The sequence below is a fragment of the Nipponia nippon genome, unplaced genomic scaffold (assembly GCF_047370975.1).
Source record: "Nipponia nippon isolate SJK-2023a ecotype South Korea unplaced genomic scaffold, ASM4737097v1 scaffold_5, whole genome shotgun sequence".
Classification (NCBI taxonomy): domain Eukaryota; kingdom Metazoa; phylum Chordata; class Aves; order Pelecaniformes; family Threskiornithidae; genus Nipponia; species Nipponia nippon.
The window spans coordinates 71,652,154-71,678,111 of NW_028262369.1; the positions used below are offsets into that span (position 1 = coordinate 71,652,154).

At 49.3% G+C, this 25,958-nt stretch overlaps 1 protein-coding gene across 4 annotated transcripts in view; it reads right to left on the reverse strand.

The window, feature by feature from the left end:
* Positions 1–25,958, reverse strand: part of NRP2 (neuropilin 2) — a 90,261-nt gene that overhangs the window by 24,919 nt on the left and 39,384 nt on the right. For all 4 annotated transcript variants that reach the window (XM_087732207.1, XM_009462369.2, XM_087732209.1 and 1 more), the window contains exons 8-13: positions 18,839–18,983; positions 18,188–18,537; positions 16,944–17,088; positions 13,075–13,191; positions 10,341–10,493; positions 296–558 (exon numbers count right to left, since the gene is read on the reverse strand). In XM_087732207.1, the coding sequence (XP_087588333.1) occupies positions 296–558; positions 10,341–10,493; positions 13,075–13,191; positions 16,944–17,088; positions 18,188–18,537; positions 18,839–18,983 (1,173 nt within the window). The remainder of the gene's footprint in view (positions 1–295; positions 559–10,340; positions 10,494–13,074; positions 13,192–16,943; positions 17,089–18,187; positions 18,538–18,838; positions 18,984–25,958) is intronic.

Below are 25,958 nucleotides of genomic sequence, written 5' to 3' on the forward strand. Positions count from 1 at the left end.
CTGAGGGGGGGAAAATGCACAAAACAAAATGAAAAAAAAAAAGAAGGGAAAATATTTGCAAAGTGGGAGATTTAAGGAATATAAAAGGCAACAGGCTGAACAAAGGCCTAAGTCTGTGCAGAAGACAGGCACTCTCTGAATAACAAACAGTGTCGTTTAGTTACTATAGTAACTCCAGAAACACAATGAAAACAGCCACATTCCCTAATGATTAATAGGCCCTGGCTCTGAAACACTGAAATAAAGATGCTGGAGATGCCTGCCTGGCCCAGCACACCTTCCCTGAGCATCTTACCCGATACTCAGTGTCGTAGCTTGGCAAGATGATGCGTCCTTCCCTCCACTCCTCCCCTTGGTCCTCCGTGATGACCCACAGTGCCTTGTGCTCCTGGCTGGCTTCCCGCCAGACCCGCAGCATCACCCCATTGCTGCCCCACGCCTGGTACTGGAAGACCATGCAGACAGCGCTCCGGGGCAGATAGATGGTGGGGCTGATGAGCCGGGCTCGCTGGCCTTCCCTCCTTCTGCTGCTCTGCAGCTGCAGGTAATTCTTGCGGTCTGTTCAAAGAGGAAAACACCACTATATTATTTTCTGTGGCCATTTGCAACACGTGTCTCACCTCCTGCCAGGTGGCTTGGCAGTGCTGGGCAGGCTCTCACACCCATGCCTGCAGGAGTGGGGTCTCACACCGGCACCCTTGGTGTGCACAGCAAGCCGTGCCACTGCTGCGCTCTGGGCAGCCTGGGCAAGCCATTGAGGAGCACACTTCCCTCACCAGCCACTACCGTCTGGTAGGAGACCGACAGCAAAACCAGAAAGCGGTAAGCCGAAGATTGATATAATTAGGAGAAGTTAAAGAGCAGTTATTGTCAGAAGAAGCGACACCACGATAATGACATTGTGGGGGGGTTGTGCTTATTCTGCTGGGAGCTTGCTCAGTGAACAAGCCTGAGGTAGGTTTTTCTAACCGCCGGTGCTGAAAACTCATCTTGGGATGGGGATCTCAAGCTGTGTTCATCCTGCCTCTTTTCATCCCCAGCGGTAAATACTCCACAATCAGGGTCTAGCTGACAATTTTGTTTCGAGGATACGCATGACAAAATGAAAGCCTGGCTCTCGGTTTTTCTGTAATGCAGCAAAACAGCCCCTAAAGCACAGTACAGAGGAAGGATGTGATCCCAGTGAGTGAAGTATGCACAGGTGACAACTGGGTAGCTGCAAACTTGAAGGCAGCTGAAATATATACAGCAGGGGATTCACTTGCTTTAATATTACATTTTAAATTGTGCCATGCTTTTTGTCAGTCCTCAGGGAGGAGATTTGGTACGTTTGATATCCCAGGAGAAGTTCAAGGCTGAGACTGGAATTGGAGATACTTGATCTGAATACCAATAGCGGCAAAAGCCCATGGATACAAATCCCTGGGCATGGCTGATTTGGTCTGGAATCAGTGGTTTCCAGTCCTCTCTGATGAGAAACCTCCTCAAGGAGTTCCCCATTTGCAGCTTGGATGCCTGAAGTCCCTTAGCACAGACTGAAAGCCAAGCATGTAGCTGATCTGATCCTTACCTGCCCCCGACTGCAGTGCCTGCAGTACAAGGTGACACAGACAGGCCAACGACGGATATCACTGTATTTTGCGTTTCACTCGCCAGAGGGATGAACACGCTTGCTCTTGCTACACCGTGGGCAAGTGTCAGTGGTGCTTCACGCCAGCATGCGCGAGCCCTCCTGCAGCCCAGCGGGGTCACCTCTGCCCCAGGACCACAACTAAGGGTCTGTCACTTCCTTTCCCCACGTCTTAGCCCGCTGTGCTTGACGGACAAAGCTCTGAGCAGCAGCCTGCATGCTGCTTGCCCTGCTCCCTCCAAGGTTTCAGTGCCCACAGCAATGGCAGAAGAGCAGCGACTGCACTGAGAATGTTTGCAAAGTGCACCCAAAACATCTCCAAAACTTAAACCAGAGAGACCTGAACTTAGAGCCCAGTTTCCGAGCACAGAAAGACAGGTCCTACACAGAAAACAGCAGCTGACCTCACTGCCACTCAGCAATCTAGTGACATCCCAGCCCAAGGGAGATGCATCAGTGGTTGCACAGCCACTGGCCCTGCCGCAAGTTTGTCACTGCCAGAGAGCTGGGCTGAAGCCAACCACCGTGAGCTACACAGCTTTCTAAAATAAATTTAGGACAAGACAGCAGAAAGATTTGCCATCACTCTACTTCTGGGATGTATGATCAAGATATTGCAAAAGCGTATCCACTCCATATGAACTTTCACTGATTTTGCTGCGTGAAGGACAAATCTGTCCCTGACCGGCCACATAAAGAAAGAGCAACATTTTCCAGCAATATTTTCTAGCACCTATGAAATATACTTGGGCCACTTGGCCCTTTATGCCAACAAACAGTAGCAGAAAAAAAGATGAAAGCATGTTTGCCCACTCCTGCTTGAGTGAATCACTTGAAAAAGTACCATGCCGTTCTCTAATGGAGGAGTGTTCTTGTGATTTACCTTGGAGTGGTAGTAGTGGAGGAGGAGATGTGGGAGATAAACAAGCGGAAGAAGAAAAAAAGAACAAGCTGTACTCCATGTCTAAGGAGCAATAAGGCATAATAAGTCATCAAGGTCTCCTGAATTAAAATCCTCTTTTTGTAATTCACTACAAGCCTCTTCAAAGAAAAAAGCAACAATAAGAAGAAAAAAGCAGCAACAACAAACAAGGTGGAAGAGCAAATCAGACTACGATCATACAATTATCTCACAGCTGAAATGGTCTCACACGCAAATCCTTAATAAAAGCACCAGGCAGACTCAAGAAGGATCAAATCCAGATCCTCAAAATTCAGGACCAAACTTTGGTGCCAGTATCTAGGCAGCCTGATTGAGTGCAGGGATGCGAGCCTCTCTTGGATCCACCCAAAGCCCACAGCTGACCGCAGGAGATGATGTTAATTGTGCAGCTGGACACCCACCACGATCCACACCCCTCACTGGGAGCCGGTGATACCCAGCCTCGCTGCTTCCATCACTTCAGCAAAAGAGCCTGTGTGCCTCTGAATCACATCCCTCCCACCAGGGATGACACCGACCTCTGATTTGTTCCAATTCCTATCAGGCTGTGAAATCAAAGAAACTCCTGAACTGCAGCCAAAACCAATGCCCCTCCAACCACACAGGCTCTTTCAGATCTGCAGGAGCCCTCCCAAACCCTGCATCTTCTGTGCTCCCTGCCCAGCGCTTGCTTCCCCACAGGGTCTGGGGGCAATCCCAAGGGCTGTGGGGAGGCTCAGTCTTTGGGTGATGAACCCAGCTGCTCCCCTGCAAATGGCAGTGGGTTTGGGTACCACGCGCTCCTGCTCCTGGTAACAGGAGCTTCTGGAACGGAGAGTGGAGCGCAAGCAGACACAACTTTCTGTGTCATTTGAAGATGAAATGGCTGGATCACTCTAATGGCTAGTTGGACCTTCTGAACAGCCCTGCAAATGTGCTGAGATTGACTGAACAAGGGCACTGTGGAGCTAATTGTTGGAACAGCACATGGGAGCCTGGTGGTTCCAGTAGTTGCTCTGTTTGATACAGTAAATGGAAGCCTTTGGCACAGAAAGCACCTGAAAGGCTGATTTCCCCTGCTAAAACACTCGAAGGGAGCCTTGCAATGACGAGCTGATCAACTCTTCCAGGATCAGAAATGCATTTTAATCTCTTCCCCAGAACTTTGCTTTGCAGCCTCTATTCCAGCTAACACGGCAGCTACATCCCCCACCAAACTGGCACTGGTAGTTCAAAGTTCTGGCTCAAAAAAGGCAGGACAAATCTGCTCAGGCATTTTAACCTACCGCTGTTTTTGCAACCAATACTATGGCATAAATCTCATGGAAGATTTATGGGATCATCTGGATGTAGGGGAGCCAGAGGAGCGTGAACACACAACCATCCCCAGCCAGATGATGGCAGAGTCGCTTGTATGTGCACGGCAGTGAGTCCCAGATAAATCACCAGCCGGGCCCTGCAAACAAACCATCTGGCCAACACAGTTTCCTCTTGGCATGCCCATCGCCTCCTGCTAGCAAGCCATCTGAGAGGACATTAGGGGCAGCGGGGGATGAAACCTCGCAGTTCGGGTCAGGCTGCAAGCACGAGCCATGGCAGTCGCCCCCTCTGCAAGGTCAGCCTGCCTGTGCTTGGGTCCTGCACATCTCACCCCCTCTCCCAAGAAAAGCACCTTCCCTCATAGGTCTCAGCAGCATATCTGGAGTTTTTCCAGCAAAACATATCAGGCAGGATGTACACAAGCAATTACTGAGATTTCATATTCCCTCTGCATTTCCCTCTCATTGGATATCATTGAGTTACAGCTGCTGCTCCTATGGAGGACCCACGCTGAACTGCCTTCACTTACGTCCCTCCAAAGGTCACCGCACTCTTCATTGCAGAGCTTGTTTCATGGTGTGTTTTAGTGGCAGCACCACAGCTCACCAGCAGCCACCTCTTGTCTGCCAAATCCCATAGGTGACATCTCTGCTCTGGGCCCTGCCTGCTGCCTGCACAGCCCCAAATGCCACCCCTGATGGGGCTGGGGAGACGTCCTGGTGGGACCAGATCCTGCCGTCCTTCTGGGGCGTGTGAACTGGAGGCTGCATCAGCCCTTGCCTTTCCCGGGGAGCGGATCAGCTCAGATCCCCTCACGACTGCAGGGTGCTCTAGTAGCAGGGGGATGGCAGCTGCATGAATATGCAGATTGAAATTGGATAGTTATTATATTTTTAATTTTTTTGGCAAATCATGCAAATTCACTTCAAAAGGCTGCCGCCGTAATTTCAGTGACAGGCCTCTCCTCAATGACAGACTTTCATTTACGAAGGGAAATCAATCCTCCGTAAAACTAATATTTATATTAACTAGATCACTGCGTCTGCTGGAAAATCCCCTCAATTTTGATTATGTGTTAATTATCCTGCCAAGTCCTTGCCATTTCAGTCTCTAAATCAGTCCGTGAAAAGGCATAAAACCCCACACCTGCCCAGAACCAAGCCCTCCGCCTGCTCTCCGGAGCCTTTCTAATGGACAGGCCATTACATCCTCTCTCTTAATTAAGCCTCACGTCCTCAACATCGCGTCGCAATTGTGAGTCCTGCTGCCTCCCCCCTGGGAGCGCAGGGAGGGCACAGTGTCCCTGACAAACCAAATGCCAATTAGAGCCTGACATTTATGCTAAGTGAGCTGCTTGCCACCGCGCTGTATCCACCGCCAGCCTGGCAGGCACCCTGCATGCCCCTACATGAAAGAGTGTGTGCAGACCCACGCGTGCCCAGCATTTGTGCATGCACAATTAAAGGCATTAACGGAGCCAGCGCTGCCACCACACAGGCTGCACATTGCGGCTTGCTTGCGCGCACACATGCTTTCCTGAATCGGGCTCTGTGACTCACAGGCTGCTAAGTCACTGCTGCGAAGCGATGGAGTGATGCACGCGCTAAGATTTGAGAGACGGTGTCTTGCTTTGCAGAGAGCGTTCCAGCCCGGTTTTATAGGCAGTGTGTGTCACTGGTGTTTGGGTCCAAAAAGTGACTAAGGACACAGACAGGCAAGCAGTGAAGAAATGGGTGAGCCCCAGAGGAATGGTTTCTTCTCCTCTGCCTCCAGCCCGGCCCAAGCGAGCAGGAGCTTTGCTGGCAGTGCAGGGACAGACCATGGACATGCCCCTTCTCTCATGAAAGACAATACAGCAGGAGGATGGCCACGGCCTGGCCACAGCGGCCCTAGCCCACGGCCAGGGCACTCACGCAGCCCAGCCAATGCTCAGCAAACCTCCCGTGATCTGGGTGCTGGGGTGTCCCAGCTCCACCATGCTGCGGGCAGCCAAGGCACAAATGACTTTTTAGGGTTTGCTGTCCTCACTGTGCAAACAAGGGCCAGGAGAACCGTATACAGCTTTGCTGAGAGGCAATCTGCACCACACCCGGGGGGAGTGGGGAGAGATGGAGCTGGGTATGTGGTCTCCTTCCCACAGCGTGCAGCTGCTCACTCATTGCACAGAAGTGCTTGATTTTCACACCACCCCACATGCAAAACTCCCTACTACTTCAAAGGGGACAGGATTGACCCTAGAGGTCAAAACGTGTCCCCAAGGCACAAGCCCTGAGAGTAAGTCTCATGAGAGTAAGTGCAGACCAGCCCTGCTCCATTAACACCATGAAAACCTTTCTGCTGGTTTGGACAGAGTAGGATCAAGCCCTTCAGGCAGAAGTTCTCATGGATTGCAGGAAAAATATGAAACTTTCCCCTTTAAAGATCCCATGGGAAAAACACAGGAATGGTAAAGGGTCACCATCAGCTTAAAAACAGCTCAACGTTTGTTTTCCTTAAAAAATAAGCTCTTAGGAAACTTCAGAGCACTACAAACATTCCTCTGCTGGAAACGCTTTGAAACAAATAAACCTTTCCCTGCAGCGCCTGCAACCCAAATGAGCAGCATTCCTGACCCTCAAAGCCAGTGAGGCCATGGCCCACAACAGAAGCTCTTGGTGGGTTTTTGCAGCCCAGCCCAAGAGCTATGTGGTCAGGAGAACTACAAGGTTAAAATCGCTTCCTTTTCTGCATGCATGTACAGCTGCCAACATCTGAACAACACGGGGTTCACAATGCTGCCAGGGCTCTGACCCCGACACCGTGCTCACCCAAATGAGAAGCAGCACGTGGTAGAGGTGCAGACCCCACAGTGATCTTCTAGGACCACAAGGTATTTACTTAATGACTGCAAGAAAAGGGGAGGGGAAAAAAAATGGGCAAAACACACCGATTCCAGCTTTTCAGTGCTGGCTTATTAGCATAGCGTCACTGAGAGCAACGCAACTGCACTGACCAGCTAAGGATACGACCCAGGATCTTTACACCCTTTAGGATCAAGACCCCAGTGAAATTCAAAGATGGTGAAGAGTTGAGGTGCCCAACTTACCAACCCATATTTATTTTCAGGTCTTAAGACCTCTATCTTGACACCAATGACACATTGCCATTGCGTGCAGCAGGAGGGGGGATGAAACCTCATTGAAACCTGAACTTGTTGCTACTTGAAGCTTGCTAGGTGCAGCTAAGGGGAATCTTTCTACAGATAGGAAGCATCTGAAAATCCATAGAGGGAAAAATCCTGGCAATCTCTTGTGAGGGCATGGAAAAGGGAGCAACAGTATTTTCTAGGCTTGCAAAGGGCAGGGTAACAGCTGGAACCATGCTGGGTTTCTGCTGAGTTGGGCACTTTGGGTCCACTTTCACCAATGGGGTCCCCAGACGTGTAATGGGAGCCTGCAGGAGAGGACGTGGAGCTAATCCATGGTGCGAAGAGCCCAAGGAACACAGGGCTAAAAAAAGAAATGCAGAGCTGCCTGAAAGAGTATCTTGGAAATAAAAATAGTGGAATGAGAGCAGTGGGTGTCTTGTCAGTCTCGAGAAGTTCTCTGCGCCAAAGATGAGGAAGAATTGCATGCAGCGCATAAAATGAAATTGGGAGATATCTGAGGAATTCAGGCCTGTTTCTCAGCAGACTCTTCTAATCAAGTGCCTCACAGAGGACATTTCACCATGGTCATTTCCTTCCCCCTCTCTCTCATGTAGACTGAGCCAGGGCTCCTCCTTTCATTATTATTTTTTTCTCCTTTAGTTTTAATTTTTGTTTTTCCATTTTCAGAAGAAATAGAAACACATCCCACATGGCCCTTAAAGGCACAGCACATTTCCTTGCTACCGCGGAACAGCCACGGCCTCTAGCCAGGGCCAGCACCTTTAAATCAGAGTAAATTGGGCTCTAGCGGCTTTGAGTTCCCGTTAGCTTTTGCCCTGCCCCTAAACCAAGCACAGCTGCTCTCCTTCACCCAACTGCTCACCCCAGGGTGGGGAATTCACACGAAAAGACCACCCCGAACAAGGGCTTTTCATTCCTTGCTCCCTGGAGTCTGAGGATGAATTTTCTAAGTAGAAACAAAGTGCTGGAGGGAGCATGAGGGAAAGGCAGGGGAAGAACGGGGGAGTGTGAACCAAACAATGCTTCGATTCTGTCCCCGCCGAGGGGCCGGCATTGCCTCTTTTTCATGTTTCTTGAGTTGCTTTTAAAAGCTGTGCAGGGAGGAAAAAGGCAAATAGTTGTTTCCTTTTGTGTCATGTCGTCTTAATTTCTAAGAGCAGGATCAAACCGAGTTGCGGCAGCGATGCCTGTGCATGCCAGCCCCTCCACAGCCCTGGGCTGCGTGGGCAAGGCAGCAGCATGGCTGCTGGGAGGACGCATTCCTGCCGGACCCAGCCAGGAGGCTGATCCCATGGCAGCACCAACAACCGTTCTTCAGCCTGTGCCTGGTGTCTGCTGCTGACTTCCTCCACTGCTGTGGGCAAGTCACTTCAGCCCCCTGGAACTGCTGCCTCCTCCTCTTCCTCTGCCTGTACAGCCCATGACTTGCCGGGCCGGGCCTGCGTGCCTGCCTGCACCTCGTCGGTGCTTGGGTGCCTGGCTCAGCACAGCACTGTAAGGGAGAGCTCTCCACACTGGCACAAAACCAGATCACTGAACTCAGTAGGAAAACATTCCCCTGGCCGCAGCGATGAGGTTTTGCAGTTCATAACTAACTAAGAAAGAGAAGAAAGGGTAGAAGAAGGGTAAAAACCAGAACCGCGCGCTGCGCTGTCTGAGGCAGCACCAGCCTCTCCCAGGCTGTGCACACGCGCACACACGCATGCGCACATACAAGAGAGTCTTCTAACAAACTATGGCCAACTAATTGTAGGGAGACTCGGGGGAGAGGAAATGAAATGAAAAATTGAGTCTGAGTTATAAAAATAAGTAATTTTTATCCTACTTGCAGGAGGCTTATATTAATTAAACATTATTACAGTGAATGAGATGGGGAGGGTTATTAAGTCTGGGGCTGGCTGTAAGTGTTCTCTCCTGTTGCCTGAGGCTCCACTGAGCTCCAGATATTAATCTTCTAAAGCACTCAAATGCTGAAGAGATAAACACTTGAAATATGAAAATGTTTTTCTCCATAGCAGACACTGTGACCCTATGTCACGCCAAAGAATTTGTCAGATGTCCATATAGGCTGCACTTACAGCATTACCATGTCTCTTAGAAAAATGCCGAGCACCTCAGGAGCTGAAGAGAGAAATGATGTGTGCATTTGTGTGGGGGTGATTTGTGTGTGGAGATGTAGCAGATTCTCCTCTTCCCATATGTTTCTGGAATACATATTTTCCTCTTTAGCACTGCCTACCAGGTGTTGGCTGCACGGCTTTCCAACTGGCTGGCGGCACTGCCAATCTGGCCAGTGCCTCTGCCAGGTGGCTAACAGGTTCGCCTGAATGTTTGCATCTCGAGACTCAACCTTACCGGGGGGGAGGGCAGGGAGGAGCCCACAGCATCCACAGCTCCCTGGGTGCATGGCATGCAGATACTGTAGTCACTGGGCATCAAGGCAGCGCTGAAGACAAGTAAGATCAGCCAGCTCTCCCTGGGGGAGCCTTGAGTTTCATAAGCAATGACTGACAGTGAAGAGAAGTGATGCTATGGTGACGCAATCTACTGTTATAAGGAAACTGGCAAATGTTCTTCGTGCCACCCGTGCCACAAAGTCAATGAGGGTATGGAAAGGGCACTAGTCCCGGGGCGAGTTCCAAGATGTGAAGCTGAAGAACTTGATCTATCAACCACACTGCCAGAGGCAGGCTCCCTTCCAACCCATGCCAGCATATCTCAGCGAGGTCCTCCATAAATTAGGCTCTGCCACGCTCATGCAAATCTTCTGCTTCCAAAGCACAGAAGAGAAGAAGAGCAAAAGTCAAACAGCAAGAAGCTGGCATATTTCAACATTCTTAGGGCTTAGCTCATCCTTCACTTGGAGGAGGCTGAAATCCAGCCTATGCAAGCCCAGAGTGCAGAATAGCTGAAGACTATAGGCAATCTGAGCAACATATGGGAGGAAGAAATGCATCTCTAACAAAAGAGGAAATGCATTCTGGGGAAAAAGCATTGGGTCCTACAGAGGACATTTGGATCAGGATGTGAAACAAAGCCTGGGCTAACCTTCACAGTCACAGGGGATTCAAAGCCCAGTGTCTGATTCAAGGCTATCTCAAGAGGATAGTTAGTATAATTCAGTGCCAGCGGTCACAGTCCTATAAATAAGTCATGAACCATACAGCAAAGCATCTGAAAGCTTCCACAAAAGAAAACATCCATCTCTGCACAGCCTTCACAACTCTTGATAGCTGTGCAATAATCAGTCATACTGTTCACATGGAGAAAGCCCCATCAGCTCCCTTTTCCCTGCTTTGGTATGGTATTAACCATCTTACCAGGCACGGTCTCAGGGCTTGGTTCAGAGTTGCCAATCCAGGTGCTTGTAGGTGGAAAAGACCACGTATAACCTGTTGCCAAGTCGTGTGACCAACCACAGAGGTCTTCAGGGAGATCAAAGTTGCAGTTGAAGTTTGCAGGGAGGTGGAAATCTTATAAAAAGAAATAGAAGCAAAATAAAGTTGGATTAAAAAATGACCTACCCATGAAGGGTTGCTATTGAAAAACAACCCAAAACTAAAATAGCTGGCAAGCCATAAATACTGAAGAAAGCATGAAATCTCACTCACACTGAAGCTTTTAACCTATCTCACATTTCGTCAGCTCCAGGGATCAGCCTTAAGTTGTGCATCATCAAAATGCTCACACCACGTCCTGCGGCTAATCCACCAAACTAAGCAAATATAAAAGCAAGTACCAAATGCTTCCAGACTCTAATCAGCACCTTCTCTTCATCCCCTAGAGCGGTCAAATATTAAATGCCTTCTTAAATGTCAGGGAAGAGCGCTTCCTGAGTGCCCTGCGCTCATCAGTTCCTGCTCTGGCTCCAAAAGGAGAATCTCAAGTGCTCCAGAAACCCAGCTCTTGAGTGACAGATCTAGCCACTTGCACCAGACGGGAGTTGTCTGTCAATGTGGCGAGCTGTCACTCACTGCTTCCTACCTTCTCATGGAAATGCTACCAGGGGAAATGTGGGGCCACCATGAGCTCAAGCTTTTGGATTCTGATTAAAAGGAGCCAGCCTCTATTTCTAGCTCCACTATGGACTCACCACATGGTCTTTGGGCGAGTCATTTAACTTTTCATCTGTGAAACCAGAGCAGAGCTAATTCCCCTGTGTCAACAGCTTTAAAAGCTCTGGAGAGCCTTCCTGCAGAGACAGGTCTGTGGGCAGGAGGGCACATGCCAGGGGCTGCATGTAGCAGAGAGGCAGCTGCTGGCTCCTTCAGTCAGGGAAGCAGCCATAAGGCATGGAGGCTGCAGAAATGGTCTGAGACCATCCCAAGCACTCAGCGGACACGCACATCAGAGCCCAATTATAGACCGGGTTTTTCCTGAGCAAAGAGGAAGTTTTAAATCACAGCGCTCACAAAGTGAGCGATAGCCAGAAGGAGGTGAGTGACTCAAGCGATAGGCATCAGGGGAACTTTGCTGCGAGGGGCAGAGGGCTTTCTTTACATGCTCCCACTTAGAAATAAAACAATACAGATCATGGATCCTTTTATTCCACTCTAATCTCATACCCTGGAGAGCAGCATTGTTTCTGTTTGGCTGTCATAAATCTGATTGTCCAGAGAAACACACTCATTGTTTATGGAGTATGAGAATGAAAATTGTTGCTAAATCTGAGAGAAGCTGACGGGGAGGCTGGTTCCACGCTCCACGGCATACTCTGCTCGCTCTCTTGCCCTGGACTGCACCCAGGAATCATGTTGTTGCAGAGGCTATTACTGGCCTAAATTTCCTCTCGGCAGCTTCCCAAGTGCCTCAATGGTAGCAGGGTTGCACAGGCTTATTACTGAGGCAAAGCAATGAGAATCAGGCCCTCTGAGCTACTTCTGCAACTTGCATTTCCAGAACTGAACTACAGCAGAATCCCAAAGGGAGGTGTGAAAAAACCAATTAATGTTCTTTTTTTAATTTATTTATTTTAAAACCCATTAATTTTTTCTCTGGGACTGGAAGCTGAAGTGACAGAAGTCCTAGCAGCTATCTCAAAAGATAGCTTTTCCTCATGAGATTTCTCATTGAAGTCCTCGTGTAAATGCCCCAGCCCCAGTACTGAGGCCCAGGCTCTGCTGTCGTGCCCAGGGGCGTGCACCTCCTGCACACTGCACTGTACAGCTAACCCTGCACAGCTCTGCCATGCCCTCTCCCCTTGATGTGGACATTTCACAAGCTTTAGATGCTCACATCCCCCTTGCAAGGAGCACACATCCCCCTTGCAAGAAGCAGAAGAATATGACATCTGCTTTTACAGGTTAGGGATCTGAGGCAGAGAAGATTAGTCCCCTCCAGCATTGGCTCTTAACAAGCACAGCATGTAGTCTAAACTAACATTCAGCCTCTTCTATAGTCAGAAGAGGCAGGCAAACGCCACAGATACCAAACCGTTCCCTGTACATCTGACAGCCATCTAAGACTGGGGGGACAAACTTCTGCCTGGAGTTAGTGTTTCCCTCTCTCTGCTGCCTGCACAAGGAGCCCAGACTGTTCTGCTAAATTTTAAGCAGCTGATATTAGGGAAGATGATCCTTAACAGATAGGTGTTCAAGACATCAGCCTTCTCTACATGTTGTGATTTACTCCTACAGTTGTGACCTCTGCAAAAGGAGCCTTGCATACCAGGCAGTCTGAATCTCTCCCCTGAATCACATTCTGAATTTACGACACCCCAACAAGGGGATCTGGAACGGAGGTGGCTCTAAACAGGGCACTAAGTGAGTTTCTTCAGGTCACATAAGGAAGCTGGGAGAACCGCTCTTCAAGTCTCATACCCTAGGGACTGAATTAGCTGCTATCTCTTGCTCTTGCATCCTTCCTTGATATAACTGATCAGATTTTGGCAGGTTTTGTTTGTCTTTTTTTTTATCTTGGCCTATCACTAACAATATTACTCTAAGCTTTCCAGGAATCAGCCCCGTGTATAGGAGCTAATGGGAAGATAAGAGTATTTGCTTAGCTCTTAACCCATCATTTATTGAGATAAAGATGTGCTGCTCTGATACATACCCTCCTCTTCTCCACAGCTATCACCACACTCGGTTGCCTCTTCATCAGTTGGGTATGGGGTGGTGGTCTCTTCACTCTTCAAAGTGGGCACCAGTGTCTCTGCAGTGGGCTTTACATCTGGAAAAAACGGAGCAGAGATGCTATTTGCAACAGACAGTCCAAAAAGCCCAGGTATGAGGAAACAAGGCAAAAAATCTTTTTCTCATGTTCTTATAACGGCAGGAAGAGACAGAACAAGAATACCATGAAATTTCCACGTGCTACAAATGTCAGCATCGTTTGAACTTCAAGTGAACTGGCTGTTTCCATATGGGAGTTCCTTTGATTTAGAGTTCCCATTGGACAAGGCTCTCCTCTAGACATACATGCTACTTTTTCTCTTATTTTTTTAATCTACACTGGTGTTGGCAATCCGCTTAGCTGTCATTACTGGATAAGAAAGATCACAGGCAGAATGTCTTTTTCTTTCATAAAGGCATATGACACGTTAAAAAAACACACACAACATTCCCACCAATTGTGCCAATTTATAAAACAAGTCACTCAAACCCACAAATGACGTAACCGCAAACGGACCCAGCGGATCCCCTAGTGTGCTCTGGCTTGCGGCAGAAAGCATCTGGTTTCGCACTCCAGGCTCCTGACTACACTTTCAAAGGGGCTCTGTCCAATTTCCCTCTCTCCAACATGGCCCATGTGAAACAACCTTCAAGCAGGTGTCAGGGGAAATTTAAGCAAGAAAGGGAAAAATATTAGGATCAACAGTAAACGACATTAGGTTCCAACAGTCTCTCCTTTTATGGGGGCATTAACTGGAGTACAGCAGGCTTGATTCTTTCCACTTTTAAAAAGAGGCTGCTTTGCTCACTTATGTGTAATTGTGTTTCTTTGTCGGCACCCTTCAGGATATCATTTAATAAAGCCAGAAGCAGGAGGAAATGGCTAAATACATTGAATACTTTCCATAGGCTCCTTTCTGCCCTTTTATTTTCCTGTTATTAAACATGTTGCACATAAACTCTCAGGGTTTTTTTACTTTTTTTTTCCAGTGGCTGTCTTTTGTTCAGGATAAAATACCAAATAACCTCAAAGTCTTTTAATTTGTAAGTTCAAATTTGTTACAACCCCATAAAACTCCAAACGCAACCAAGAAGCAAATTGCAAGCAGCCAGGCACAGAAAAATGTCATAAAAAAGAAAAGGGAAAAAAAAAAGCAGCAGGTGAAGGCAACATATCAAAAGCTGCAAGTTATTTAGAGCTGGTACATTTTTTTTAGGTTGTTGTTCTTGTATATTGAGATTTATAGCTGAGATGTGACAATGTGGAAGGACCTTGAAAGGCAAGTCCCATACGGGACACAGATGCTGAGCGGATGTAAATCAAGAGTGTTGCATTGCCCTGGACAAGCCGCAGAAATATATCTTGAAAAATCAGTTACCATGGCAGAGCCGCAACACGATGGTTACAGGGGATAATGAAAATAGCAGGGAGGACAACGTGATGTGTGAAATGGAAAGTGAAAAAGAGAGGTCTTGCTTGCTCGCTTTCTCTCTGCCTGGCCCAGCAAGTGTCTATGCAACTGGTGGTAACTGCTGATCAAAATGCAAAGTCACTGAGCAATTGAAACCAGATGTTTCGAACTTCAAAGGAGAGAAAACCAGCTGCAAATGAACATTCATCAATCTCCAGTCTTCAGAGGAAAAATTTTGGCAGGTCTTTGAAAGAAGCCAATTGCTGACTGCCCGCTTCCCAATTTTTGAGCTACTAGCCAACTAGTTTGTGAGCCCAGTTGCTGTTAAGTTACCTGTTTGACTGAGTAATTAAGATGCTCATTGCTGATAAGAAATAGAAACAGCTGGGCAGGGTATACACGGGCTTAGGCCCTCACTTGAAAATATTTTCAATCAGCTTGTTTTAATCCATCTCTTAATCTTGTTCCCAAGCAAGTGCAATTGCCTGGGTTTTTGCAGCCAGTTCTGTAACGTGCCTGGGTCCCCCCAGCAAAGGAGGGGTGTATCTTGGCATTGTCAAGGACTGCTGCATGTAGCCAGCCTGGATTTAGCATGCAGATAATGCCATGGGCTATCTCTGCTCCCCAGGTTGCACCACGGATGTAAATGCTTTTTATAACATGGTGAATCCACAAGATTACAAGCCCTGCTCTGATTACAAAGCTGAATGCCTGTAGATCAATAAAGCTACAAATATTTATGACTTGGCAGTTGAGTTTTAAACATTACAATGTGCAAATGATTAGACAGCCACACTGGGAAATGACCATAAAGCACCCTGCCTGGAAAAAACATGGGCTGTTGCTGCTGATATTGAAACTGAGTGCGGACACAGCTGTAAAAGAAACTTTGGACCAAAAATAGCACAAGAAGTTGAGGATGCCAAACCCCTCTTATTCTCTAATTTGGAGGAGTGCAATGGAGGGACTGACATGTACATGGCCAGAGGTCTTGTGCGACTGCCTCCCTTTGCAGCAGTGATGCAGTCCTGTGATGCACGGGCCAGCAATGGTCTGCAGAGACCTGGCAGCTGGAGACTCCCTGGAGCTGCAGGAAGCAGCAATGTGGGAGCTGCCTGATCACTTCTGCATGGAGCCTCAGCTCCTGCTGCTTGCATGAAAGCCATGGTGCCTGCTTTTCGTAAAACATCCCAAAGATGTTGTAAGATTTAAATTAAGATCTAATCTTGATTTAAAGTTTAGATCATTTACAACAGATTCCCAGTCCAGAGGGAGACTTGCCATTGACTTCAAAGGTGACAAATGATCATTATTAATTGTGTGTACGTGTGTTGTGTGATTTGCTGTTAAGTGTTTGTAATGCATCTCACAGCACATCACAAGAGGAAAGGGTAGTAAAGACTCCACAAAAGGGTGGAAAAAAGTCTGTGTCTTTTAAGCTTCCTAGAATGGGAATTCTTACAAGAAAATGCCTTCTACAGATGTGTTTATAAAATGGAAATCATACCTCTTTATCACTGACATCTGGACACCAGATTCAGATTTAAGCAGATTATTAAAAAATAAAATAGATTAAAAAAGGGACAACTAGCCCTTGGCACTGAAAAGCTAGCCTCAGAACCAATGAGCTGTTGGGTGCATTTTTGGTTTTTGGGGATGAAACTATGGAGCAATCAATCACCATTGAGCCTCAGAGGGTCAGAAGCACAATCTCTACTGATCCCAGTGAGTGTTTTAGACAGTTTTCACCTCTGTATTAAAAACAATGGTGGCTGCAAGGCATACCACTTGTGAAAAACAGGTGGGCAAAAGTGAACAGACTTCCATGGTCTTAGGGATGTTGTAGAGACGTCGTAGAGTTAAATCGCCAACCTTGTCTGCAAAAGGATTTCCACATGGGGTTCGATGAGAGAGGGACAGTTGTTTTCACAGCAAACCTTATGGTGGCAGCTCGGGATACCTGTATTGGTCACTGCACCCCTCTTCTGCACCTCTGCTTCTCTTCCTACTTTTTGTCTTATCCATTTGGATTAAAAAGCCCAAATGTTATCTAACACAGAGACTGGGAAAGCCTGCACAACATCCAGATAAAAGATCTGAAAGGAGGGAGAAGGGAGTTGGGGACAAATCCCGCATGGGGCTCTGTGTGAAAGCTTGGATTAAGGTCCAAACATTGCTGCTACATCCTGCATCAAGGCCAGTTCTTTTTAAGGTGGAAGCAAAAGGATGGGGTCAGGCCACACTGCAGGTCCTGTCTTCATGGCTGCAGTCTCCCTGCCATGGCATGGCCCTGAGGTGGGACAGCAGGGAGAGGAATAACCTTACACTTGCACCTGGCTAGTTTAGTGCCTAACGTGGCCCCGATGGAGCTAGTGGACAGAGATGCAGGGGCTCCTACCTGTCCAGTTGCAGCCCAGCACCTCCAGGCGCATTCCTATTCCTGCTGGGGACCACCTCTCTGGGTGCACTCGGACATACTGGGCAGGAACAGGGTCAAACCTCCGGACTTCAGGGATATCGTAGTGGATGTTACCTTCAAAAAGCTACAGAGAGAGAGAGACAATGGAAAAAAAAGGCAAGTGATGTGTGCATCCCACATGCTCTCCACCAGACTTGATAATTTGGGTCTGGCAGGATGCAGCCACAGTTTGAAATAGTTTAGCTGTCCGACTCTGGGCCATCGAGTCCAGCTGAGCAGAAACTGGGTGGTTCCTCCTCAGTTTCAAGAGGACCAGACAGGCTGTTTCTAAGAAACTTGCACAATCTCTCTTGGTCTCTGCTTTATATCCAGGGGTCAGATTCTGATCCAAGCCATGCAGGGGAAGCCTGGGGAACATCCACTAACTTCACATATAAATAAGATCAGATTTGTCCTTTGGCAAATAAAGAAGCTACTGCATGTTCTCGGATAGTGTCAACGCTCAGTTTTCCTCACAGTCCAAGTACTGCTGCTTTTCATCTTACGTGCACGAACTCAAGTCTGTGGGGAATAAACAGAGGGCTATAGATAGCATCAGGCCTTCTAAGGCTCATTTGTAGGATCAGAAAAAATTAAAACTTACTCAAATTTTCAGAAGCAGATGAGTTTGCATAAAAACAGAACAGGCAGTAGCAGAGAATTCATTTATTTCTCAAGCCCCCTGCCACTCCCATACTGCTAAGCACAAAGATGATGGGGAACTCCCAACAATATGGGAAAAACACGGGGAATTTCAGAGTCACGCCAGTATGGTAAAAGGGACTTCAGATATAGCAAATTTCCCAAAGAGAAGTTGTGATTCAGCTTTCTCTTCCAGAGGTGCAAGCCACAACAGCAACATCTTTCCCCTTAAAATACGTAATCAGTTTGTGTCAAACATCATCGAACACACCATCTTGTGGGCTCTGACCTGCAGGAGCTGAGAGGATCAGAAGGTGATGTCCACATCCCCAGGCCTGGTCCACAATAAGAAATGAAGGGAAATTGCCATCCCTGGGGCAAGGTGGAACCTACAGCCTCTAGTACAGCTTAGGAGCAGGACCAGAGGACACACTCCCAAGGTCTCTGTGGGGAGAGACAGCTAATTTCCCAAGAACCCATCAGGCAGACTAAAGATAGCCAGAAACATATCTTGTTTTGCAGCTGCTCCAGGCCGTGCCTACCTTGGGTTGCATTGTTTTGGGGTCCTGGATGAAGTCCCAGTCCTTTCCATTCATGCTGTAGGACACCTTAAACTTCTTCACGAAGGAGCGGGACTCAGTGGTGGTCACGCTGTCCCCTCCGCGAGCCCCCTGGATAATGACGCCTTTGATATTCTTTGGCACACCAAGGTCCACCTGCAGCCACTCCTCCCCAGGCTGGGCTTGGGGGACGCGGGGAAACCAGCCTGAGCGGCTGCTCACCAAGCGGGCCATGCTGGGAGACCAGTCGTAGCCTCTGATGGAAGAGGCTGAGATCTGTGAGTCAGGGATGAGGCCGGAAAGCATTCCCAGCAAGTTGGAGCAGGGCGAATCTGCAGGGAAGGAAAGGGCATGAAGAGCTGGGGTTGTTGAAGGGAGCATTTGTGGTTTTCCCCACAGGTTTAAGCTCTGGGCACTAAACCAGCACCAGCACTGGGCGCTTCCCCCTTGCCTCTGGGGCCTGGGTGCTTGTCCCTGCAAGCGCATCCCTTGGGACGGGTGCCTCCATGCTGCTCACAGTGTCACCGTTCCCACCCCAATCAGCCATAGCAGCTGAGTGGCACAGCACCCCAGGACAGGTGGTCAGAGGGACAGAGAGGAGGGCTGAGGCCGAGGGGAGGAGGGAACCCTCACCGGTGATGCGGCAGCCATACAGCTCCAGCCTCAGGGCAATGCCGTTGTGCCAGCTCTGGGGACGGATGCGCACGAAGCGTGTGAGCACTGGGCTGTGGATCTTGTTGAGAACCACCTCTGTGGCATCCTCGTTGGCCTGAAATGTCTGCAAGGGAGAGGGGGCACAAATATGGTTACGTCCTCTCCAGGCAGAAAGAAATAACCAGACCAGCAGTTGAAATAATCTCAGCAGGGAAAACCGAGGAGAGGCTTTCTGGGCAGGGCCAGCCTCCAGCCAGGGCAAGCACCCAGGGGCAGGCAGGGAGAGCTGTGCCACTGGCAGGACAGCACAGTGGATGGACTCACCCATCAGGCAGGAGACCCAGGAGCTTGCTGCCCCGCTGCCTCTCACGGCACCCCAAAGCACCTTGGACTATCAGGCCACAGCTGCTTCGAGGTCGCCCCCAAACCCAGAGCCACTCCAATGCAAAAAGCCAGATGTCCCTGAATGCTGTGTGAGATCTTGCTTCCCCTCTGTAAACGGGTGGATCTAAACGGGTAAACGGGCTGACATCCTGACATATCCTCGCACTGAGCTCCACCGGGGAACATCGGTGTGCAAGCAGCAACACGAGCAGGGAGGATGCTGCCTCTGCCTGGGGTGACAAGCCGCCGTCCCAGCCAGCCCCTCACCCCTGCCTCTCCAGCACACATGCAGCCCGCCACCCAGAGACAGCTTTTCGGGAGAGTTTATGGTCTGACATGATACAAAAAACCTGCTGCCTCACCAGATGGCCATAATCAATAACTACCAGATGGATGTTAGATCCACCCCTCCTGCCCATTATTTTAATAGGCCGGACAAGGATTGGATACTTGTGTTTCTGTTTCAGGCTGCGAAGCCATAGCAGGGAAGAAGAGAGGGGAAGAGGAAACACCCAACCTGAGGGTAATTTTCAACCCTTTCTTTGCCCCCGGCATAAAGCACTAAAGGTCACAGACTGAGGCTGCAGGTATTGTCCGCTTTCCCTCCAAACATGCAGGCTCTCAGGACAGGGCTAGAGTATCCTCCGACCTCAGCCAGGAGCCGCATCCACACTGAGATGTTGGCTGGGCTCTTCTGCAGGCTCCTACTCTGCATATGCCGTGCTAAGCACAGGAGCTCCCGCTAAGTTTATCTCAGAGCGAAGCAGGAGAGTGTAATCTCTGGCACCGATCTCCTTCTGTCGGAGGCAAGAGTCAAACAATTCAACTGCAGATCCCTGTTATCTGGGACAGAAAAAAGGGGTGAGGCTGTATCCTGGCCTCTTGCCTTGAATAGCGAGGTTAAGCAGCATTTTGTAAACCTCCCACCGCTCTAGGTCTGCAGACAGCATATGTTACTGCTCTTCTCCCAGGATCCAGCACGCCAGGTTGCCTGGAGGGTGTTTGCAGAGAGGGACAGCGGGTGTTTGCAGCACCACAACCAGCTCTGCGCTGCCCCTGCGCATCACCGTCCAGCCCGGGATGGCGGCACTCCTGCCAGGGCAGAGACCAGCCACCCCACAGAGGGTCTTGGTTGCAAATCTGGCTGGTAATTGGGATTTGGGTTGGTGTGAACTTGAGCAGAAATGCTAATCTGGAAAATATATATCATGCTGCTATCGTTTAGCAACACAGCATGGTTTATGTGTTTTTAATACCCTATTTTATCCTGTCAGACCCCACTTCCCATCCTTTTCCTTGCTCAGCAGACACCAAATACCCTTTTTTCCAGCAGGAGGGCTATAAGAAGAGTGGTTACTGTGAAACACTCTCCAGGCGTGCGAGTGTGTGTGTCTTGTAAACCTGAGGGAACACACACACGCAGGCTGAAAGGATACATTTCCACAGCACAGCAAAGCCTCCAGCTTTATGTCAACACAGAAGCTGACACACAACACCTTACCTCTGAACCTAACACCGGAGGACAGGAAATGTTTATCTGAGCCAGTGCAACTATTTTAGCACGAGGAGCAGCACGTCAGGTCAGCCCAAAGGTCCCTCTGTCCCAGGGGCGGCTCCTGATGGTGGCCCCAGCAGATGCCCAGGGGCAGCAAGTCCGGGGGAGTCTTCTCCTGGCAACCTCTCTTCGCTTCCCACTATCAGCAGTTTGAAGACTCCATGAGCCAAAGGTTGCATATGGACCAGCATGTTTAACAGTCACTGACGAGGTTTGCTGCTCTTTTTGGTTTAGCATATTTCCAGTTTTGTTCTTTTTTAGCTCACTTCGCACATACGAGCATCAGGGGCCAGAATCCAAATTTACACCAGCGTAATTTGTTGCTGACTTCTGCAAAGTCAAGCTTGTCAGAAAGCAGAAGCAGGACTGAGCCCAAAAACTTTATCACTACCACATGCATTGCTGAAAGCGTCTCTTACATGACCTTAGTCCCAACCACCTGCTTCCAACGATAGCAACCTCAATTCTGCTTTAGATTTGGGGCCCAGTGATTTCCTCAGACTAGATCACATTCAACAAGCTACGTAACTCTGAATCGGGGCCTTGACACCCCGGCCTGCCAGTTTACGAGGGCAGAAACGGCACCTGACTTCCAGCTCTAGTATCAGACACATTGGCAGGGTCTGCCTCAGTGAACCTTGTTTCTGAAAACCCCCAACTAGCAAGTCGTTGCTTCGCACCCTGTTCAGCATAACAGAAAGGGGCTGTCTTCAGAGGGCAGGTGCTTAGTGCCGTTAGAGAAGCAGGGTCCTCCCATGTGCCTGGCCTTTCAGCCTCCTTCCCAAGTGGAAATGCATCATGAGCCCACAGGTCCCGACGCTGCTGACCAGGGTCTGACCCTGAGCATATGGTTTCTCTGCACTGAAAATGCTGACCCCACAGCCCGAGTGCACCATGGAGAGGGTCCCATTGACTTGAACAGGCTCTACATCCTGCCTCAAATTAGCACTCATGGCATGGGAAGAACTAGCAGGAAAATGTGTGAAATTGGGAGCGCCAAGAAAGCAAAGATTTCTTCCCCCTTACCAAAATAGAACATTGCTATTCCTCCCATCCTATCTGCTTCTCATCCCACTCAGCACATATTTTGAGCCAAGTCTTCAAATGGTGTAAATCAACATATCACCATCGAAGTATAAGAAGTCACAGTAATTTACACCAGCAGAAAAAAAAATTCTGGCTGTGATCTAGGAAGATAGATAGATACACACTCAGCAGAGAGCACACGTGCGCATGCGCACGCACACGCGCTGAAGGGTGACGGAGCCAGAAGACGAATGGGAAAACCATTAACAAATTAAAAGCACCTTCCAAGAAGCAGTCAAGGGAACTCATTTTCACTGCTGCATCAAGAAGCTGCCCATCCCCTCCCCATATACTTTATGTTTACTTCCGTTTTAGTCCAGTCGGCAGGTCTACATGTAAAATTAAATTGATAATCAATGAGAGCTGACCTGCTTAATTAATTTGCTGCAGAAAGCAAGTGGTGGGAGATGATGTCTAGGCTACAGGAGGATTGGGCAAGTTTTCCATGTGCACGCACATGCAGGCTCCACACCAACACTTACAAGTTGTATTTCTGAAACATTGGAACCGCTGTGGGGGTGATGGGGGGATTTCCGAAGCTGCATTAGTTCCAGTGGGTATGGGAATTGTGCCAACGGCAGAGTTTGGAGTGAAGGGAGTGAAGGACAGGGAGACAAAAAGTGCCGTGAAGTCAAAGAGGCAGCGAGTCAGGGAGGGGGCAGGAGGTAACCTCTCTCCCTCATTATTTATTGTGCTGCTTGGCCACTATGCAATTTCTTGGGGAGCTAAAGAAAGTGGCTGGGGGAGGCAGAGGAGAAGGCCAAGGATGGCAGCAGCCCTGCCGTCATCCGTATGTATGTGTCTCTCTGGACCCACTGGATTTACTGCAGGATTATGTTACTCCTGTGGAGACAGAGCCCTGGAACAGAGCATGCTAACAGGATTAAGGCTTCAGGATTGAGACAGAGAAGCATGAAGGAGAAAAGTAGGGGAGATTATTTGCCTTGTCAGATAGGGAAGGCATAAAATGGGGCATGTTTGATGGTGGGAGGATTCTGGCTCAAGTGGAGGGTGGATAGTTCTGGATTTATTAAATCCAGGAACAAGGAGGTAAAAGAAAAATGATACTTGGCAACACTCAACAAAGCACAGCCGTCTGGGCAAGGCACAGCATGCTGGGCTGGGCTTGCCAGCACTGTGTCTTTGAGAGGCTCCACTCAGATCTGGGAGTCACCAGGGACACAAGGAGTGGCACTCTGTTAGCCTGCAAAGGAGATATCAGGTCCAGAAGTACAAAGCTGCAGCCTTGCTAGGAAAGCCAGGGCTGTAATTCTCCCCTGGTACTGCACCAAGGGTGAATGCACAGGGCTGCCTTTCCCAAAGCCTGACGTCTTTGTCCTGCCTGTGAAAGCAGCAGAAGCAGGCTGGGACCTGGGGATGCTTCTGGGCAAACCCTCTGCACCATGATGTGTCTGTGCAGAAGTGCTTGCGGCCTTCTGGCTGATTACACAAGCTTTTCCCGAGTTTTCCAGATAAAGAAGCCACAGGACTGAAAGCTTTTTTTCTCCCCCCCCCAGGTGAATGAACACAGGAGACCTCATTAAGAACTGAAAGGACAGAGAAATGCCCTAAGGGAAGGCACAAGGGTCTCCAAAGAGTCATCCTCAATATTCCCTGCCAGCACCAAACACCACTGACATCCCCAGCTCTATGCACAGCTGAGATATTTGGCTCTTTGCAGTAATTCAACCTGCCTTCTTGCATCCACTGCAGTAATTCAACCTGCCTTCTTGCATCCACCTGAAATACCACCCAGGAAGGTTAGCTGATAACAAGCACAAAGCCGTCACAATGAATAGGAAATGGAAAATGCACATCAGCTGGATCTTGCTGCCATTTCTCATCCATTGACTTCTAGAGGTTCTCAAAGCAAATGTTTCAGTTGCATCCTCCCATTTTACACACAGAGCAATGGAGGCAGTGAGAGCACCCATCACATTCCCAACCCACCCTGAATCCTGAAACCTATCCTGTCCCCCAGTCCCTCACCACACTAGATGATCCCCATGAGCTGATCTCCACAGTTACTAAGACGGAGTGGCTGAGACCACACAGGAGCTGGAACCCAAGACCCTATAAAGAAAGAAGTGGATCGGAATGGATGAGCACTTTGTTTTCCAATAAAATCCTCATAGTTGAATCCGTCAAAGAAAATGGCCAAAAAAAAAGGTCAAATCCTGCTAGGTGCTCTTTTCCTTCCTTGGGTTCAAGAATGAGTTATTGTTTTCTAAAGACATTTGCAAACTGCTAGATAAGATCTCGGTGCACACACCAGGGTCAGTGCCTGGAAGATAACCTCTGGGGCCATTGACCACGGATGACACAGAGGGAGATGCAACAGGGAGGGCAAGAGCCAGAGCAGCCTTTCTGGGGCAGGGGTGTTCGGCCCTGTCCCATGGGAATGCACTGGTAGGTAGTGAGGGGCGAGTGTGGGGCAACACATGGTGGTGGCCACTCTCCTCCCTGTCTACTCTTTCAGGGGACACACAGAAGACAGCTCTGCACCTTCAGCCAGGTTGCTGGGTTAGCCTCTCCCCCCGGTCTCATGCCCGAGGCAAGGACAGAGCATCACCCCCTGGACAGGGGAATGCACGGGGTGTGCTGGGCTGGGCTTTGGGGGGAGCGGGCTGCCAGGCAGGGGGAAAGCCTCTCCTGTTTCCCTTGCCATGAGTGCGAGCGGCTGGGGACTCAAAGGTGAGCCATCACGTTTCACAGGGAAACACCCTGGCCCCACTCTCCTCCAAAACACCCGAGGGAGGGGAAGCGGGGGGGCAAAAGAGAGGAGGTCAGAGCTCCCCATCCTCCACAGAGAGCGCCATCCTCTCTCCACCCCTCCTGCACTCACTGGTTTTCTCTTGCTTGAGTTCCCTGATGAAGATGTAAAATGTTAGCTGACCCGCCTATAACATGGCAGAGCTTTGCTTTTGGCCCACACAGCTGGCAGAAATTCAGAGCAGTGTTTGATACACCCCATATGCCTATGTGTGCATGTGCATATATATATATGTATGTCTGTATATATATATGTGTATATATATATACATATATATCTGCATGTATATAGAGGAATAGAGAGTCCCTGTCTGTCCACCCCCTCCCTTCCCTCCCCGCTCCTCATGGCACCAAATCAAGCTGCGGCAGACTTGACAAATCTATTTGGCATGGTTCACTCCACCGTTGCAGCCTGAACCGTGCGGAGCGCCGCACTGACGCAGGGAGGAATCTGCACCTTGAATACAGACATCTGGGACCTTGCCTAACGCAGGAACGGCAGGGATTCACGTGGGTGGGGAATGCAGGGCCAGAGCCCCCCGGCACCAGGCCTGTGAGCGAGGGGCTTTGCCCTGGCCCCACTGTGGCTTGGCAGCTGGTCATTCGGTGGGGAGGGAAAGCAGTCACCCAGATGCTAGGGGTAGATGAGCCACCAAAGAGCAATTACTTATCCTCCAGCCTCAGGAGGTGTCTGAAAAATTGAGGCTGGAACATGGGAACGAAGCGAGACTGGAATAAAGGAGTAAAAAAGGAGAGGTTTGATTTTTCCTCTTTCTTATGAAGAGAAAAAACAGAGCAGAAAAAAGCTGATAGGACTCAAGGGCCAAACCCTGAAATGGTGGCAATTCATGTGGCTATGGGACTGCTTTGGGTTGACACCAGCCAGGCTTTAGGGTCTTGCTGGAGCGATGTAAATTGGCCCAGCAGCACTGAAACCAGCCGTGCTGTCCTGCTCCACCCTGGGTGAGGATCCAGTGTCCAATGCCCAGGACTGCAAGGATGGGACACCTACTCTCCCCTGCGACTAAAACCACCCTCCAGGCCAGATTCCTGCCCCAGTTAAGACTCCAAAAGATAAATTTATTGCCAGTGGTTATTTGAAACACTGAACTGTGTATTTAGTCCAACTCCTGCCTGGCGTGTTGCCAATCTCCCATCTCCCTTGGCTTGCAGAAATGGTACCAGCGAGACTTCAAACTCACCCGTTTCCACGGGGTGCCCAGGGTGAGGAGAGACAGCCCTGGTTCACAGAAAGGTCTGCTGCCGCCAGTGGGTCCTGAGAGAGCACAGAGCCTCCGCACC